Source organism: Lycium barbarum, chromosome 5 (assembly GCF_019175385.1).
Source record: "Lycium barbarum isolate Lr01 chromosome 5, ASM1917538v2, whole genome shotgun sequence".
In the NCBI taxonomy this organism is placed as follows: domain Eukaryota; kingdom Viridiplantae; phylum Streptophyta; class Magnoliopsida; order Solanales; family Solanaceae; genus Lycium; species Lycium barbarum.
The window spans coordinates 2393971-2410661 of NC_083341.1; the positions used below are offsets into that span (position 1 = coordinate 2393971).

At 34.6% G+C, this 16691-nt stretch overlaps 2 protein-coding genes across 2 annotated transcripts; one reads left to right on the top strand and one right to left on the bottom strand.

Annotated features, from left to right (window-relative positions):
* Positions 1 to 1138: 1138 nt before the first annotated feature.
* Positions 1139 to 3246, top strand: LOC132640102 (beta-D-glucosyl crocetin beta-1,6-glucosyltransferase-like). The gene is made up of 2 exons (XM_060356537.1): positions 1139 to 1853; positions 2394 to 3246. Exons 1-2 carry the CDS (start codon positions 1166 to 1168, stop codon positions 3053 to 3055), a joined length of 1350 nt encoding a protein of 449 aa, XP_060212520.1. The 5' UTR covers positions 1139 to 1165; the 3' UTR covers positions 3056 to 3246.
* Positions 3247 to 5550: 2304 nt separating this feature from the next.
* On the bottom strand, positions 5551 to 8252 carry LOC132640103 (uncharacterized). Its single transcript, XM_060356538.1, has 3 exons — positions 8078 to 8252; positions 6774 to 7046; positions 5551 to 6426 (listed from the first exon to the last, which is right to left on the bottom strand). Exons 2-3 carry the CDS (start codon positions 7020 to 7022, stop codon positions 5734 to 5736), a joined length of 942 nt encoding a protein of 313 aa, XP_060212521.1. The 5' UTR covers positions 7023 to 7046; positions 8078 to 8252; the 3' UTR covers positions 5551 to 5733.
* Positions 8253 to 16691: the final 8439 nt, after the last annotated feature.

A 16691-nucleotide genomic window follows, 5' to 3' on the forward strand; every position in this document is an offset into this window, starting at 1 on the left:
ATATATAGGATTAATCACTCGTCATTATTTTGAGCTTGTAATGTTTTCTTTTAAATTTTTGTTTTATACTTCTTAACACAATTGAAGTTATATATTTCATGTTTAGGATAAAATTTCATTTTACATGGCTGATGATGTTTTCAAGATTAAAATTGGGACAACGTCAATTAGTATTAATTTGTAGAGAAATTACAACGTGGTTAAGCTCCGTGCGGACACCTGTATAGTTGCAACGTGATGCACGCCATTCAGTCAACACATCCAGATGTCTCTGTAGCAATTGATGTCTACAAATTTGTCTCTGTAAAATACAAGTTCAGTCGCATGTGTTTCAGAAATTAGTTATCTAACAACTTATAGCGAGCATATATACGACGCAAAATTAAAATTAGAAAGCAAAATATTTTCTCCAATTTAATACATGTATCCTTATTTCACATCCAATTTTACGTTAAATAATATATAAATTTCTATACAGATATTACTTATAATTAAAAAAAGTAAAAACAAGTTAGCAACGACACAAAATATTAATAATTTTAAATTTTACATGGAAATTAATCTCTTTGCAACATCAACCTGACCACCCCTAAATTCATAGCTGAAGGAATGCACTGATAAGTGGTCAAAAGCCAATAAATACACTGACATATCCTTAATGTGCTAACCACCTACTTGTAATAAATTTAGCTGTGGGACTATATTCGGTCTTCATGCTTATATTTTCACACATGCATTTTTTTTCTTTCCGTCCACTGTAAATCTTGACAACGGTATAGTTATCTCTATGTCACCGATAAGTCACCGATTTAAGCCGTGGAATCAACTACTAAAATACATGCATCATAGGTAGACAGCCTACATCGTACTCCCTTGGGGTGTGACCCTTCTCCAGAACTTGCATGAACACGGAACGTTTCGTGCACCGAACTACGCTTTGCTAATTCTTTATAGAGCTCCACTTACACACACAATCCAGCGTGAATTAGCCACTACCACATGCACCGGGGTAGGCTGCTTACACTACACTCCCTTGAGGTGCGATGCTTCATGGATGCTTCGTGCACCGAATTGTCCTTTAATAATTCTATAAAGAGCTTCACTTTATACAAACAATCACTCTCACACACAACCAAAAAAGAAAAAGAAGAAGCACACAGAAGTCATGGCTGAACAACATACAACAAATCTGAGACTACTAATGTTTCCATACTTAGCTTATGGTCACCTCACACCTTTCCTTGAGGTAGCCAAGAAACTCTCAGATAGAGGCTTCTCCATTGACTTGTGTTCAACTCCCATTAATCTTAGTTTCACCAAGAAAAAAATTCCACACAAGTACTCTTCCTCAATTCACCTAGTGGAATTCCATTTACCAGACTTGCCTGAACTTCCTCCTCATCATCACACAACCAATGGCCTTCCAGTCCATCTTCAATCCACTCTCTACAAAGCCATCATCATGGCAAAACCGCAATTTTACCAAATCCTGAAAGATCAAAAACCTGATGTGTTAATACATGATATAATGCAACCATGGGCAGCAGGGGTTGCATCTAGTCTCAACATCCCAGCAATAAAATTTTGCATTGCAAGTTCAGCTATGTGTTGTTACTTTGGCCATTTTTATTACAAACCAGGAGTGGAATTCCCTTTCCCAGCTCTCTATCTCAAGGATTATGAGAAAGCGATAGAGCGTCCGTATGAGGTTGAAGTGGAGGAAGAAGGTGAGAGAATCATGATGCTGAATAGCTCTAGAGCAATAGATGCAAAGTACATGGATTATCTTTCTGAAATAGGCAAAGCAAAGATTCTGCCTACTGGAGTAGAATTTCAATATCTTGAAGATGCAGGTACGGGTGTCAAATGGGCTGGTAGAGCTGAATTTGGACGGGTCAAAATGGGCTGAGTTAATAAATAGGCAGGTTATTGACCCACCCAAAAAGTTGCTAGGGATGAAATGGGATAAAAGCGGGTCATAACCCAACCTGCCCAATTTCTTTGTCTGTTGCCGAGGGTCTTTTGGAAACACCTCTCTACCTTCACCAGGTAGGGGTAAGGTTGCGTACGCACGCCCTCCCCAGACCGCACTAGTGAGATTACACTGGGTATGGAAACACCTCTCGCCTTCACAAGGTAGGGGTAAGGTTGCGTACGCACACCCTCCCCAGACCGCACTAGTGAGATTACACTGGGTATGTTGTTGTTGTACCTAATAGAACCAAATTTTCTTATTATGGCAACTTAAATTTTTTTTTTTTTTTTTTTTGAAGATATTTTGACAAGGGGTCAATTTAACTACATATCAACCCAATTTTTAATGGGCTAAGCTAATAATTGGGCAGGTTGAGCGAGTCATGTTTTCATGGGCTAATTTTGCTACCTCTATGCAGGGGATGTGGTGGAAACAGAACTCATTAAATGGCTTGGGAAGAATAAGGAGCATTCAACTGTGTATGTCTCATTTGGGAGTGAGTATCTCTTGACAAAGGAAGAAATGGAAGAGGTAGCTTATGGATTAGAGCTTAGCAATGTTCATTTCATATGGGTTGTAAGGTTTCCAAGAGGAGAAGAACAAGTTGTTAATAAACTTGAAGAGGCAATTCCTCAAGGTTTTCTTGAAAGAATTGGAGAAAGGGGAAGGATAGTTGAAGGATGGGCCCCACAGGCAAGAATTCTAAAGCATCAAAGTATTGGAGCATTTGTAACTCACTGTGGTTGGAATTCAATACTTGAAAGCATAGAGTTTGGTGTTCCAATCATAGCTCTGCCTATGAACTTTTACTCAGATCAGCCTATGAGTGCTAGATTGATTGTAGAAAAGGGAGTAGCCATGGAGATTGCGAGAGATGGAAATGGGAAGCTTCTTAGAGGTAATATAGCTGAGGTTATTAGAGATGTTATTTTTGGCGAACAAATTGGGGAGGATTTGAGGAGGAAAGTGAAGAGTCTTGGTGAGAATATAGGATTGTTAAGAGAGAAAGAGATGGATGAAGTTGTTGAGGTGATAGCACAAATTTGTGACAAGAATCAGTCCAAGAATGCGTTTACATGATGCATTAAAGAGACAACAAAATGCAAAAAAAAGTTACAATTTTTTTTTTGTGTGTGTGTGTGTGTGTGAATGACACCCCCCCCCCCCCCCCCCCCCCCGGCTTTACCTATCTTTAGAAGAAGTGTTTTTAGCAGTACCTTCATAATGTCATTTTATGGTGATGTGAATAAACTCACTTTGTTTCTCTTTTCCTTAATTTTGCTTCAATGATTCAGATGTTAGGACTTTAGTATCCACTTTCTTTTACAAAAAAACAAAAACAAAGCAGAAAATAGTGAAGAAAAGGTCATTGATCCTGGTTTCTGCAACTTTCTTTTAGCAATGGAACAAATATATCTAGCCAAAATTTGAAGGTTCTATGATTCTGTGTTTGTGTAAAGATAAGTTCTAGGCAACAGCAACAACAACAACAACATACCCAGTGTAAAGACAAGTTCTAGGCAAAATAGGTAAATACCTCCTATATATATATACATTCAGTGCACACCCTAACTTTGTTATCATTCAACTTTCACGGATCCAAGAGAAAGGAGGCCTTACTACAATATTTATGCTCTAAAAAGTAAATAGGACAATAAATACCAAATGGAGTATTATTACCATCAAAGTAATGGATCATTGATCTAATTCAGATATGATATTTACCATTCCAATTTGGAAGGACTCATCTTGTTCACTCTGACTGCTTCGTTGGTTTGGTACTGCTATTAAGGCTTATTACAGCTCATTGAAGCATCGTCTTGTAGCTTTTCTTTTCTCTCTTTTGCCCTCGGCTCGGATCATAGAATAACCTAGTCCCGACTGAAGTGGGTTTGGCTAAAACCGGTGACAGACTTTTCTGAATGCAAGCTTCAAGCAAGAGTTTCTCATCAATCCTTTGAAGTTCACCCTCGTGCATCTACCAGTCTATTCAAAAGGACTGCTGTTTCGAAAAGCAAGATTTCTAACTAATTAAGTACTAACATGATATCCTTTTTTTTTTTTTTTCGAAAAGAAAAAGCAGAGATCATTTAAGTAAGATAATCCCCTTTCGTGAAAAAAAATAAAAGAAGAAGAAGAAAGAAGAGAGATCATGTTTTCTCTACAAAAACAGCATTCCTTCTGTTGTATCTAATTTAAAGATGCACATATATATCCTCTCTTTTAACTCCAAGCTCGAGTTCTGAAAATGAAAGTAATTTGGAACTCTACACTTGCTACGGAAAGAGCTGATGGTAAATTGCAAAAAGCACCATGAACTAAAAACATTTAAAGTGAACAAACAAATTCTTGCAAGAGATTACAGAAGCAGCAAACCTGCACCAGCGTCTTTTAAGTGCTGATGAACAATGTGTTCTTTAGTCCTGTAGACCACAAGCATGACTTTCGACCTCCCATAACTACACATGTTATTCTCACTAAAGAGTCATGGAGCTCCAATAAAGGATGAGTAATACAGCGCAAATTAGATCACATTAGTTTTCGGTAAAATTCCAAACCTCTTGCATGGAAGTACCCAAAACACACACAACTTTTGATCATTTGAAATCTCAGTTTGTAGTTAATCAAAAAGCCAGCACTCAAGACAACAGAAGGAAGCAATGTCTCCTTGTGGGAAATACAAGATTTGGTACGAATCAAGGTTAATGTTGATACATCCCAGAAGTCAGAACAATACTACAGCAAGTGTCAATTAACTTTACAGTTGCTATATTACATTTGTCGTCAATGTTTAGTTACAAAGATTTTGATCTAGAGCACTGAATCATTAAGAAATGATACTCGAAACAAGAGTGATCTCTACCATAGACTGAGGGACACAACCCAATAATTTGATTAAATATTTTCATATAGGGGGCCTTTGATTTACACTTCATCTACAAACACATTGAGATTTTGTGAACTATATGATTTCCAGCTCTCCAATTAAATGTAAATGCCTTTTCCTGCTCCGTTGATATAAAAGAAAATCCTACAACTCTTCTCTGCATGTACAGGAAGTCAGTCTTCCACCATATTCTGGTGCAAAGAAGTACAATATGCAAGCGGAGGATTCATAAACAAAAATACAGCATACGCTACGACCTTATACACAAATAGTTGCATTTGGATTGATTAACTTTTCAGCAAAAACATGCCAATATCGAAGTTATCCAGCCAAAACAAATCATGAAGCTTTATAGTAATAACAACACAAGCCATGAATTGTCTTATCTGTGCGACAGTTGTTGCAGGAGTCGAGGTGCTGCAAATGCAAGTATCATCTTTTGACCTTTGGAGGCAAAGGATGTATACATCCAACTGTTGCCCTGGAAAATTCATATGCTTATGAATAAAACTCTTTGGAAAGAAATGAATATGCTCCCAACAATAATACCAAAGAAATTGGTATAAAATCCATAAGAGGGCTAGTATTGACAGTCAAATAGAGAAAAATGTTCCTAGCAGCTTTAATGATAATCGCCATAAAATATCAGAGCTTCTTCATGAATAATACGACATGATTGTTCACTCTCTATTACAAGGTTCACAAAGAAATGCATTTGAAAAAGATAGAAGTTTATTTCTTTCCAAGAATATAAGGCATGATAACATAGTTACAATTGTATAACAGTCTACAAGGATGGAGGTAAACAACAAAGACAAAAATATCAACAAAACACCTATTCTCATGCTTGTTACAAAGGCAGAAAACAAAATCAACTGATATGAAAACCAGTTCCAGCAGAAATTAAAGTCTTCAGCTCTGCTAAATGTTCATCATTTGAAATATGGAGCGAGATTCGAAGATTAGTTAACAATGCTTCTTGGTCCCAACTTAAGGGACCGGACGCATACAATGCCTCCAAAGTGCACCGATAAGCATGTAACTCCAAGCTATGAATACCTGCTGCTACTTCCTCCTTATCTGCAGAATCTTGAAAAGACTCTGCATCACTGCATACTTCTTCTGGGGATAAGTTAGAAAATTTATCGTTGATACTACAACTACCAACGGAACAGGCATCACTTCTTTTGGTTTGCTCCAATGCACAATATCCATCAGATACATATTTCTCACCCATTATATTCTCTTTGCACTTGGCACTAACATTGACTTGTCCCTTTAAGACAGCTGGCACCACTCTCCGTCTTTTAAAAGCTCTCTCAGTTGCCTCTAAATCCTGAATGTTTCTAAAGGTTTCATTTTTAGAGAGGGCAACTTGGGATACCCTATTCAGTAATAACGAAGAGCTAATATGAGACTTCCGCAACTCAGTACACTCCTGAGAAGCTAAATGATCATCCGCAACCAGAGATCTATTCCTTGCGCTAAAAGACAGGACCTTGCTCACCTTTTTAGCAGGTTTTAAAGCTGATAGTTGGTCAGGTCTCCCACACAATCCAGATCCCTATAAGAAGAAACAGACATATAGTCAACAAACACAAACTAAAACCGGAAGATGACTATGAAGAACCAAACAATATAATACATGAATAAATAATGAAAACGGATAAGTGGAACTCAAAATAGAAAAAGGGAAAATCCTCAAAATGAAGCGAGAAAAGGCCAAATATAACTGGGAAATTCTATTAGACGCAACGCAATCAAGAAGATTGGGAAGAAAGAAAAAGAAAAAGAGCAATGCTAAATTTCTTCTATCATTCTACATGATGCAAACAAAAATCTCAGAATGAAAATGAAAAGAATAAGGAGAGAACAGCATTAGGTTTTGGGAAATAGAGGCTACAAACTCACCTTCCTTTTCAAGTCCCGTTCCTCATCTTGCCAATATGTTAGCACTCTGGTGTTTGATCTGTGCACACAAAGCTCCTTCAAGCATCCAGTCTGTCGTACCAAATAATAGTCTCTATCCAGAACCTTCACAATTTTAGCAGCCTTCCAAGAAGATTCATCAAATACCTCCACAACTTGACCAATTTCCTGATTCGTAACCAATTTCTTCGTATTTATTACCTCCACTTTGCTTCCCCTTTTAAACCTCATGATTCTCAGCTCAAACCCGATAACCTGATTATTTCAAAAGCACAGAATCATAATGAGATTCAAAACTTAGTAGTTTGATACTATGCCTTGTATTAAGAAAAGAAAACGAAAACATATTATCATCAGTAATTTCAACATATACATGAAAAGACAAAAATCTTCACATCAAGGCCCAAAAAATTAATGGAATTAAAAGTTAATTGATTCAAGGGAGAAATCCCTCACAGAATGGAAATATATATATATATATATCCCACCTCCTACCCTTCCCGCACCATCCGCCCCAACCCAACCACCACCCTCGAACGCACTTCATATTCACCCCACCCCTACCCCCCACAACCCACGCCACCCATACCACCCCATCCCCCCCCCCCCCCAAAACCACCCCATATATATGTGGAGAAATCTTACACAAAAAGTACTGATTATCTACAAAGTACTGCCGATTGTCGATGTTGATTGGGAGCACAAAAATTAACAAGGTCTTAGTAGATGAACACACACACACACACACACCAAAAGAAAAAAAGATTATTTTTTTTCAAAAATATTACTCCTACAAGCTTAACAAAAACCACCAATACCAATAAATGCTTAAGTGCCTAAATAACATTCATAAAATTATAGAAAAAATGATTCTTTTGATCAGCAAAAAAAACAAATTTTAAATTAACAAGGTCTTAGTAGATGACCACAAACACACACACACACAGACCAAAAAAAAAAAAAAGAATCTTTCAAAAATATTACAATCTTAACAAAAACCAATAACCCCATAAATGTTGAAGTACCTACATAACATTCATAAAATTATTTTTTTTTAAAAAAAGATTCTTTTAATCAGCAAAAGAAAAAAAAATTAAATAAATAAATAAAACTTGCTTAGGCACTGAGCACAATACATTAAAAAAACTGAAAACAAAACCAAAAATCTGAAATTTAAAATTACAACCCAACAAATTAATTTCAAGAAATGATCAAAACATCTACACAAAACTACATAATTAAAACCAAATAATAAAATAATTGAAAATATGGATCAAATTACTAACCTTCTTTAGTAAAATTGAAGCAATAATTCAACTTATGAAGTTTCTGATCACAAATTGGATTATTCCTTTAAATGAATTAAACCAATTTTTCGGATTTGAGTAAATTGTATTTTGTGTTTCTAGGGTTTGGTTTTGGGGGAAAAAAGAAATATTTAAGAAAATATTTACAAAAATATATATTACGTAGAAGGGTATTGTTGGAAAAATATGATGGCTTGGTTTCAAAAACTTGATCCACCAGAAAAAAAAAAAAAAAAAAAGGCCCATCATTTATTAGTACGAATTATTTTATATATAAAATATCAGGTAGTTTTTTTTTTTTCTAATGTTACATAATTTTGATTTTGTTTCTCGTGATATCTGACTGATTGAGCATATTCAGTATTTAATTCATTAAAATGTGTATATTTGATCTCTTTATGTTGAAAATATGTCATTTATGTTACTGTTAAATATGAATTAATTGTAGAAGCTTAACATAACAAATGAATAATTAAAACGTCAATTAGATTTGTAATCTTTTACAAACTTGTTTTTAATTTTATATTTTTTTGGGGGGAAAAAGAAATATTTAAGAAAATATTCAAAATATATATGACGTAGAGGGGTATTATTGGGAAAAAATAGAAAGGTTTGGTTCCATAACTTGATCCACCAGTAAAAAGAATAAAGGGTCGCATCATGCCCAATGCACTTTTTTCCTTAATATAAGTCCAAATTATTTTATTATAAATATTAGGTGGTTTTTTTCCCCCTTTTTGTCCCCCTAATGTCACATAATTTTGATTTTAGTTGTCGTGATATCTGACAGGCTGTACATATTTAGTATTCATTTAATTAAAATGCGTATATTTGACCCTTTATATTGAAAATATATATGTCATTTATATTGCTGTCAACTATGTGTTAATAGTAGAAGCTTAAGATATAAAATAACTTGTTTTTATATGTCCGTTTTATAAGAGATATTCGTTCTTGCACATAATGAATCTTTATTTTTATGCACGAGAGTTTTGAAAAGGTCATTTTCGCCTATTCAAATATTTAGTCACCGTAAAAGACCATTTCCTTGTAATTTAAACCGTGAAATAATTAATAATCGTGCTAAATTTGTGAACATTCACAAGCAAATGGATCAAAAGTGCACGTTTCACTTAATTGAAGTTTAAATATGCTATAAAGACTAAAAATTAGAATTTATCAATAACTCAAGGACCAAAAAGTCCTTTTAACCCAAAAGGAAATTAATTTATCTAATCGTATTTAATGTTTAGTAGTTAACCATAAAAAATAACAATGTTATCTTAAAATAAATGGAATTTGACTATTAAGTGTGTAATGAATAATGAGAATTGTTTTTATAGTTAGTAAGACCAAATATAGAAGCTGTAATGGAGAAGGAAAATCAGTTATTTCATCAGTTACATTTTATTTAACAGATTTAAAGCAATACTTTTTGTACTTTATGAAAAAGTGTTATTGCAAATTAAACCAACCCATAACTCATAACTTCTTGTACTATATAACTATATTTGAGTTATATAAGGAATTTTCAAAGTTGTTTTAACAGAATTTCTTGTACCACATTGTTATGTTAAATCACTTACCGTTCAGTTACTAAAAGATAAATTAAAGACATATACTTTTTTAAATGAGAATGAGTTCCACAAAAATGCAGATTAGAAGATGACATATGATATTATTCTGTCTACTCCGATGAAAATTAAAGTAGTAAAATTTAAAAGCACTTTTCGATCATCTTTGGTCAAACATTCAAAAGCTTGAAGCCCCTACTTTACTCATTGTAATTGCACAAGGTTGAACTAGTAAAAGATACATGCCATCTGCTTATCGGTTTGATGTAAATATTGAGTGTTAATAAGTTTATGATAACCTATCTCCTTTTGTTTTTGAATTCTCATTGTATAAATACATTTCCATAGATTTTCTTTTTCTTTTCCCTTTTCTCTTCTTCCACGGTAGATGGATTCGTGGAAACTAATGTAATTTAGAAGTTCCAAGAGCTTATAATAATGGAAGACCCTTCACATTATATAATTATATGGTTTGTAAAAGGTCGACTATCTATCGAGTTTTCATCCGTACATTTAATATCTTTTAAGAACTTCTCGGTTATCATAAAAAATTGTTGAAGACGGGCAACTATTGTACCTAAGTTTATGCTTACACAAAAAGCAAGAGATTTCTTGAACAACAAAATAAAAGTACCAAATAGAGTTGTCAATGATATTACTCATTTTGGTGCATTTAACACCTTTACGTTAAGCATTGCTTTTCTAAGTTGAATGCATATGCTTTACACAAATAGGGTCGACAACTAACATTCCCAATCTAATTATGAACAATCAATACATTGTTCTTATGTGATCAAAAGATCAAAGCAACGGATTAGGCCTTGGTTAAACATACATAGGATTAGGCCTTGGAGTCGAGCGCGGCCGAGCCCAAGCTGATCCCAACTGAACCTAGCTCAACCAAGTTTTTTACAATACCGAGCCGAGTTGAGCCCAAGTGAGCTCAATCGAGCTTTATTAAAATATAACCGAGCTCGAGCTTGAGTTCGTAATAGCATATTGCTCTTCTATTTTCCAGGTTAGATATCGCTTGCTACAAAAATTTACCCATTATTATAATTGAACTTAACCAACTTTTGGCAATGCACATAACTTAAACTCTTTCACGTCGGGGGAAATCTTCTGTAAGTTTAATTGCAATAGAAGAAGCTTTATTAAGTTTAAGGGAACACATCAAGAAGGAGAAGTGACAAACTAAAGAATAAAGATACCTTTCAGAAAAAGTCTATACCTACTTATTTATGAGTAGCAGATAGAGAATATAATTATCGGATTCATATGAACCCAATGGTGTCGACACGAAACATGAAAATATATATGAAAAATTACTACAATTAAAATATATAATAAATTATGAACCCATAATTTCAAAAGTGTAACCTACCGACTGAATATCAAATCGAAATCTTGGATCCGACTAAGGTACCAAAGTCCCATTGATACAACAACTTGGAGGTTTGTTTGTCTTCAAGACTCGAATGTTTGGACAATGAATAGGAGATATCTCAGATATATAAGAAAAATCATCCAACACCAACTTAATTAGGCTTTTAGAAATTAGGTACCGAAAGATGGTACAAGCACCCAAGCTCAAATTCTCCAAGAAAGCGCAATATATTATTAAGGATGTCGATTAGGGTTTCATCATCTCCGTGACAAGATGTGAGTTTTAGGGTTTTAACATTGATGCAACCTTTAAATGGTGAAGCATCACTTAGTATATATCCATTTGCTCCACCACTTGAAGAAACCTTCCATTGAATATGCTTCTTGGTACATTAATACCTCTACGAGAGTCAATGGTGAACAGTTTGAAATTCAAATCTAATGTAGGATCACGTGGAGAAGTCCACGTGTTCCCACACGCAACTCTATTTGAACAGTAAGAAAGTGAAATTCCTTTGTGTTCTTTTTCTTTTTTCAAGAATTCAATCCGACGTAGCATGTAATTGGAGCATCTCCAGTCTCGTAGAATGTGATGCAAGTGAAAAAATGCGGCATTACCAACATGTGATGAAAGAAACTTGAAACCACAATGGATATTCTTTTGATACGTTCAATTTGAAAATCATTATTAATTATTATCGTGGTTTTCATCAACCGTTAGATCAAAAGAAAGACGAGACAAAGCTAATTTCCATAAGAATTTCTAGCGTTTTGAATATAAACCGGTGGCTATGGCTTCTTTAGTGGGAAGGAAGGAGATTATTAAACATAACACTTCATCTGGAAGATTGCTAATCAAGTCTGGAGCTTCTATTTTTTCTGGATTATGCTGTTTTTGCATTTTGAGAGAATTATATTAGGCTCAGAGAAACAACTTTTACCCCGGTTAAATTTATGTCTTAGGTTTTGGTCCTAAAAGGAAAAAAAGTCGTTTTTGTTATAAAATAAAACTATGAAGTAAATACACAGAAGAAATATGTAGAGAGAATATGTAGAGAGATATCAGATTATCTTACTTCTGCTCTTTCAACATTGCATCTGTGCATCCTATTTATAAGAGCAACATACAAAGGAGATATTTTGGGATATTTTGGGATATTTGGGATATTTTGGGATATTTCCAAATTAATGGATATCCACTAGTTGGATATTTATAACACTCCCCCTTGGATGTCCATTAATAGATGATGTACCTCGTTAAAACCTTATTAAAAAAAAACCTGTGGGAAAAAGTCCTAATGAAGGAAAAAGAGTGCACATATCTAGAACTACGCTTTGAGAGCTGTCTCATTAAAAACCTTACCAAGAAAACCCAATGGGACAAAACTTGGTTAAGGAAAAAAGAGTACAACGCGTATTTCACTCCCCCTGACGAAGACCAAGATTCAGATGTAGGAGTCTTCGCATTCCAATCTTGAATATCATCTTCTCAAGAGTTGAAGTTGGCAAAGATTTAGTGAACAAATCTGCAGGATTGTCACTTGAACGGATTTGTTGCACATCAATATCACCATTCTTCTGGAGATCATGTGTGAAAAATAACTTTGGTGAAATGTGCTTTGTTCTATCTCCTTTTATGAAACCTCCTTTTAATTGGGCTATGCATGCAGCATTATCTTCATATAATACTGTGGGTATTTTTGTATCACACTTCAAGCCACATCTTTCTCTGATGAAATGTATCACCGATCTCAACCACACACATTCTCTACTTGCTTCATGAATAGCGATTATCTCAGCATGATTTGAAGAAGTAGCAACAATGGACTGCTTGGTCGATCGCCATGATATAGCAGTACCTCCGCATGTAAACAGATAGCCCGTTTGAGATCGAGCTTTATGTGGATCAGATAAATAACCTGCATCTGCATAACCAACAAGATCTGTACTACTTTTGTTAGTATAAAACAGACCCATATCGCTAGTTCCCTTCAGATATCGCAATATATGCTTAATCCCGTTCCAATGCCTCCGTGTAGGAGAAGAGCTATATCTTGCTAGCAAATTATCAGAAAATGCTATGTCAGGTCTTGTAGCATTAGCAAGATACATAAGTGCACCTATTGCACTAAGATATGGTACTTCAGGACCAAGTAGCTCTTCGTTTTCTTCCTGAGGTCGGAACGGATCTTTGCTCACTTCAAGTGAGCGAACAACCATAGGAATACTTAAAGGATGCGCATTGTCCATGTAAAACCGATTTAAAACTTTCTCAGTATAGGTAGATTGATGTATAAAGATCCCTTTTGCGAAATGTTCAATTTGTAGACCAAGACAGAGTTTTGTCTTTCCGAGATCTTTCATCTCAAATTCTTTCTTCAAATATTCAATCGCCTTTTGGAGCTCTTCTGGAGTTCCAATGAGGTTTATGTCATCAACATAAACAACAAGTATAATGAACCCTGATTTTGTTTTCTTAATAAAAACACATGGACAAATGGCATCATTTATATATCCTTCATTTATCAAGTACTCACTTAGGCGATTATACCACATACACCCTGATTGTTTTAAACCATATAATGATCTTTGTAATCTGATTGAATACATTTCCCGAGACTTTAAACCAAATGCTTCAGGCATTTTATATCCTTCAGGAATTTTCATATAAATTTCATCAAGTAAGCCACATAGGCCGTGACAGCATCCATCAGTATAAATAATGTGACATCTTCTGTTGTTTGGACTGCTGGCCCAAAAAACATTACGTTTACCAAGATGGATCATTTTACTTGGTAATTATTCTACGTCAACATGCTTTAAGAGACGTAGAAATCAAATCCTCACAACCTTATACAATATTGCGCGCTATATTGTATATTGTCGACAAGATATCATGTTGTATCGGTTCGCAATTCGACATAACTTACTGAGATCTCATCACTTCATTATTTTCAGGTACCTGAACCTCCTATAAGGTTTATGAAGTGTTATGTCGTAGCTCTTCAAGAGCACATTGCCTCCTTATTATGATCATTTGCTCCTCCCTTTTTCAAGGATTATTATATTTGGAACCGATTGTTCTACCATGCTCCATGCACGCTGTAGACTTTGTCCTTCAGGGACATTAAGATCATTTTGCAGATGAAATATGAAATAGCTGGGTCAGCAAATGCTTCCAGCATTTGACTTGAATTATCTGAGGATCATACTGATGATAATTCACAACATATTTCTTAGCTGCTTATTCTCTCCCCCTTATTTTAGTGACATATGTCCCCATTTTCTTTGGAAAAATCCATCTATGTGCATCATGGTATATCCATTAATCATGTACCGCACATCAAATGCTAAAAGATGGAAATATCTAGTTCCTGACCCTGAACCAAATATGAGGGGAGAATTTATCAAAATTTATTGATCTGAAGCATACAAGTGTTGTTGTATGCAATATATCATATCTCAGACCAACATCTGAAACTTTGTTCTCATAAGCAATGGTTTAGCTGTATTATAGAGGCATACAATGCCAAACCAACTTAGATATAAACCGGCATTATCAAGATGATTGTCTTGATTACATATTCTGAAAATTGTGCTTCCAACTCAATTATTTTGAGCAAGCAACTTTGTAAATGTCAAACTGCCAGTTGACAATAAACATACATGTGACTGTCTTAAATAGATGCATCTATTTAAGACATCACATTGCAGGTGAAGGGGCCCACATTCACCTTTTATATTTTTCAGAATTTTGGGGATTCAGTCCCAACATTAGCTGGTGTAATCAACTTATCATGAGAACAAGCAACACAAACAAATTCTTGAAGAATCTTCTAGTTCTTCAATATGTTTTTTTAATACTCAATTAGCACATCAGATTTAAATCAGGACGATCAAAATGGTCTTGTCAACTGATAAAATTATCTGTACCCGTAAACTTCAAGTTACTATGACGAGTACTATTTCTTTTAATAAACTTCTGGTTTACTATTGCATGAAATTTTATGTCAAAACTTCTGGTTTATTGTGACATGCGATCTCATCATGCTCGGGTAACGCTTTACACACGTGACCCTACCCGTAATAAGTTGGAGATATTCAATCTTCCAATCATCTGTAGTCTCAATATGATGACCATTTTTCTCGCTAGTAAACTTCAGGTTTACTATAATTTATTTTTCCATCGAAATAATTATGATTTGAGATGAATGGTACTATCATATATAAGCTCTTCGAGAGACATCAATTTGTTAACCATAATCATATATTATTTGGACACTGCTAGTGTCATGATACTTGTAAATAAATAATTAGCTCTTCTGGAGCTTTTGATCATTAATTTCTATTACCAAATATTTCTTAAATACTTCTGGTACCATTAAAGCAAATTTCGACACTACTGGTGTCACGAAATAAACATTGAATTCTAAACTTCAATATTTCAAACATCTCCTTCAGGGAGATTCATGATTAACTGAGTATTTTGCATCTAAGCTCAAACACATAATAATCAAATCCTTCATAAAGAAATATATTAATTGTTATTTCCTTCAAGGAAATCAATAACAACTAACCATAATGTATTAATGTGGTTATAGGAGAAAGCATTCTACTCTACTTCCTTTTGCCTTAGAAATATGTTTCGACGTACGACAGGTACATGTAGCAATGTCTGAATTTCATACCACCAGAATATAACATCTACATTCCTTGTATTTTATCCCTCCAGGAGATAAGTTGTGGTATTTGTTCATTCACTTCGGGGAATGAAACCTGATTATTTAAATGTGCTTGAAATACGACGCTCATCAATAGCTCGTTATTTTGCTCAAACACAAGAAAACATTGCTTCAGAGTATTTCTCAGATATTTTGGTAATTCTTTCTGCTTCGGGAGTAAAGTTTCACAGTTTTACTGCTTCGGGAGTAAAGTTTCAAGTTTACCACTTCGGGAATAAAGTTTCAAGTTTTACCACTTCGGGAATAAAACATATAATATTCAGAATATTTCTTCTCAATTATTCTACCTCTTCTGGAGATGGATCATGATATTTTCATAATCAAATGCATGTTTATATTTATAGGCTTTAATTCTTCAGGAATAAAACATAATTATCTGAACGCGCCTTAAGCATATCAAATCGTGATAGCTTATAGCCTCTTTTATGATATTGCTACTTCAGGAGCAAATCGAGGCATACATATAATGTGGAGAATTTTTCTCTAACACATCTTCAATCATAAACACAATAAGCCCGTAAAAATATTACCACTTCTGGTGTTCACGGATATAAACTCATTTAATCAATTCATATTTGCGAACTAACCTTCCAGTAGAATATTGGCATAAGGCCTTCAGCAACTTTGGTTTCAAGATATTTTGGCAAAAAGAGGCCGAAGTGCTATATTCCATAGTAATATTTAAAAAAAGAAAGGCCATGTTTCTTACTACGTTGATGGTGAGCTTCTCCCAAAAATCAGTTTAAAATTTTCATAGTTGTTAAAGTCAACAACAATCAACCATCAAAACAAAGATAGAAAAATACTTGGAACATGTTACCTGAACTGTTTAGACTAAATAAGTACTGCAAGTCCTTTACTTTATCTCCAGGAGGCAACGACTTGTACTCA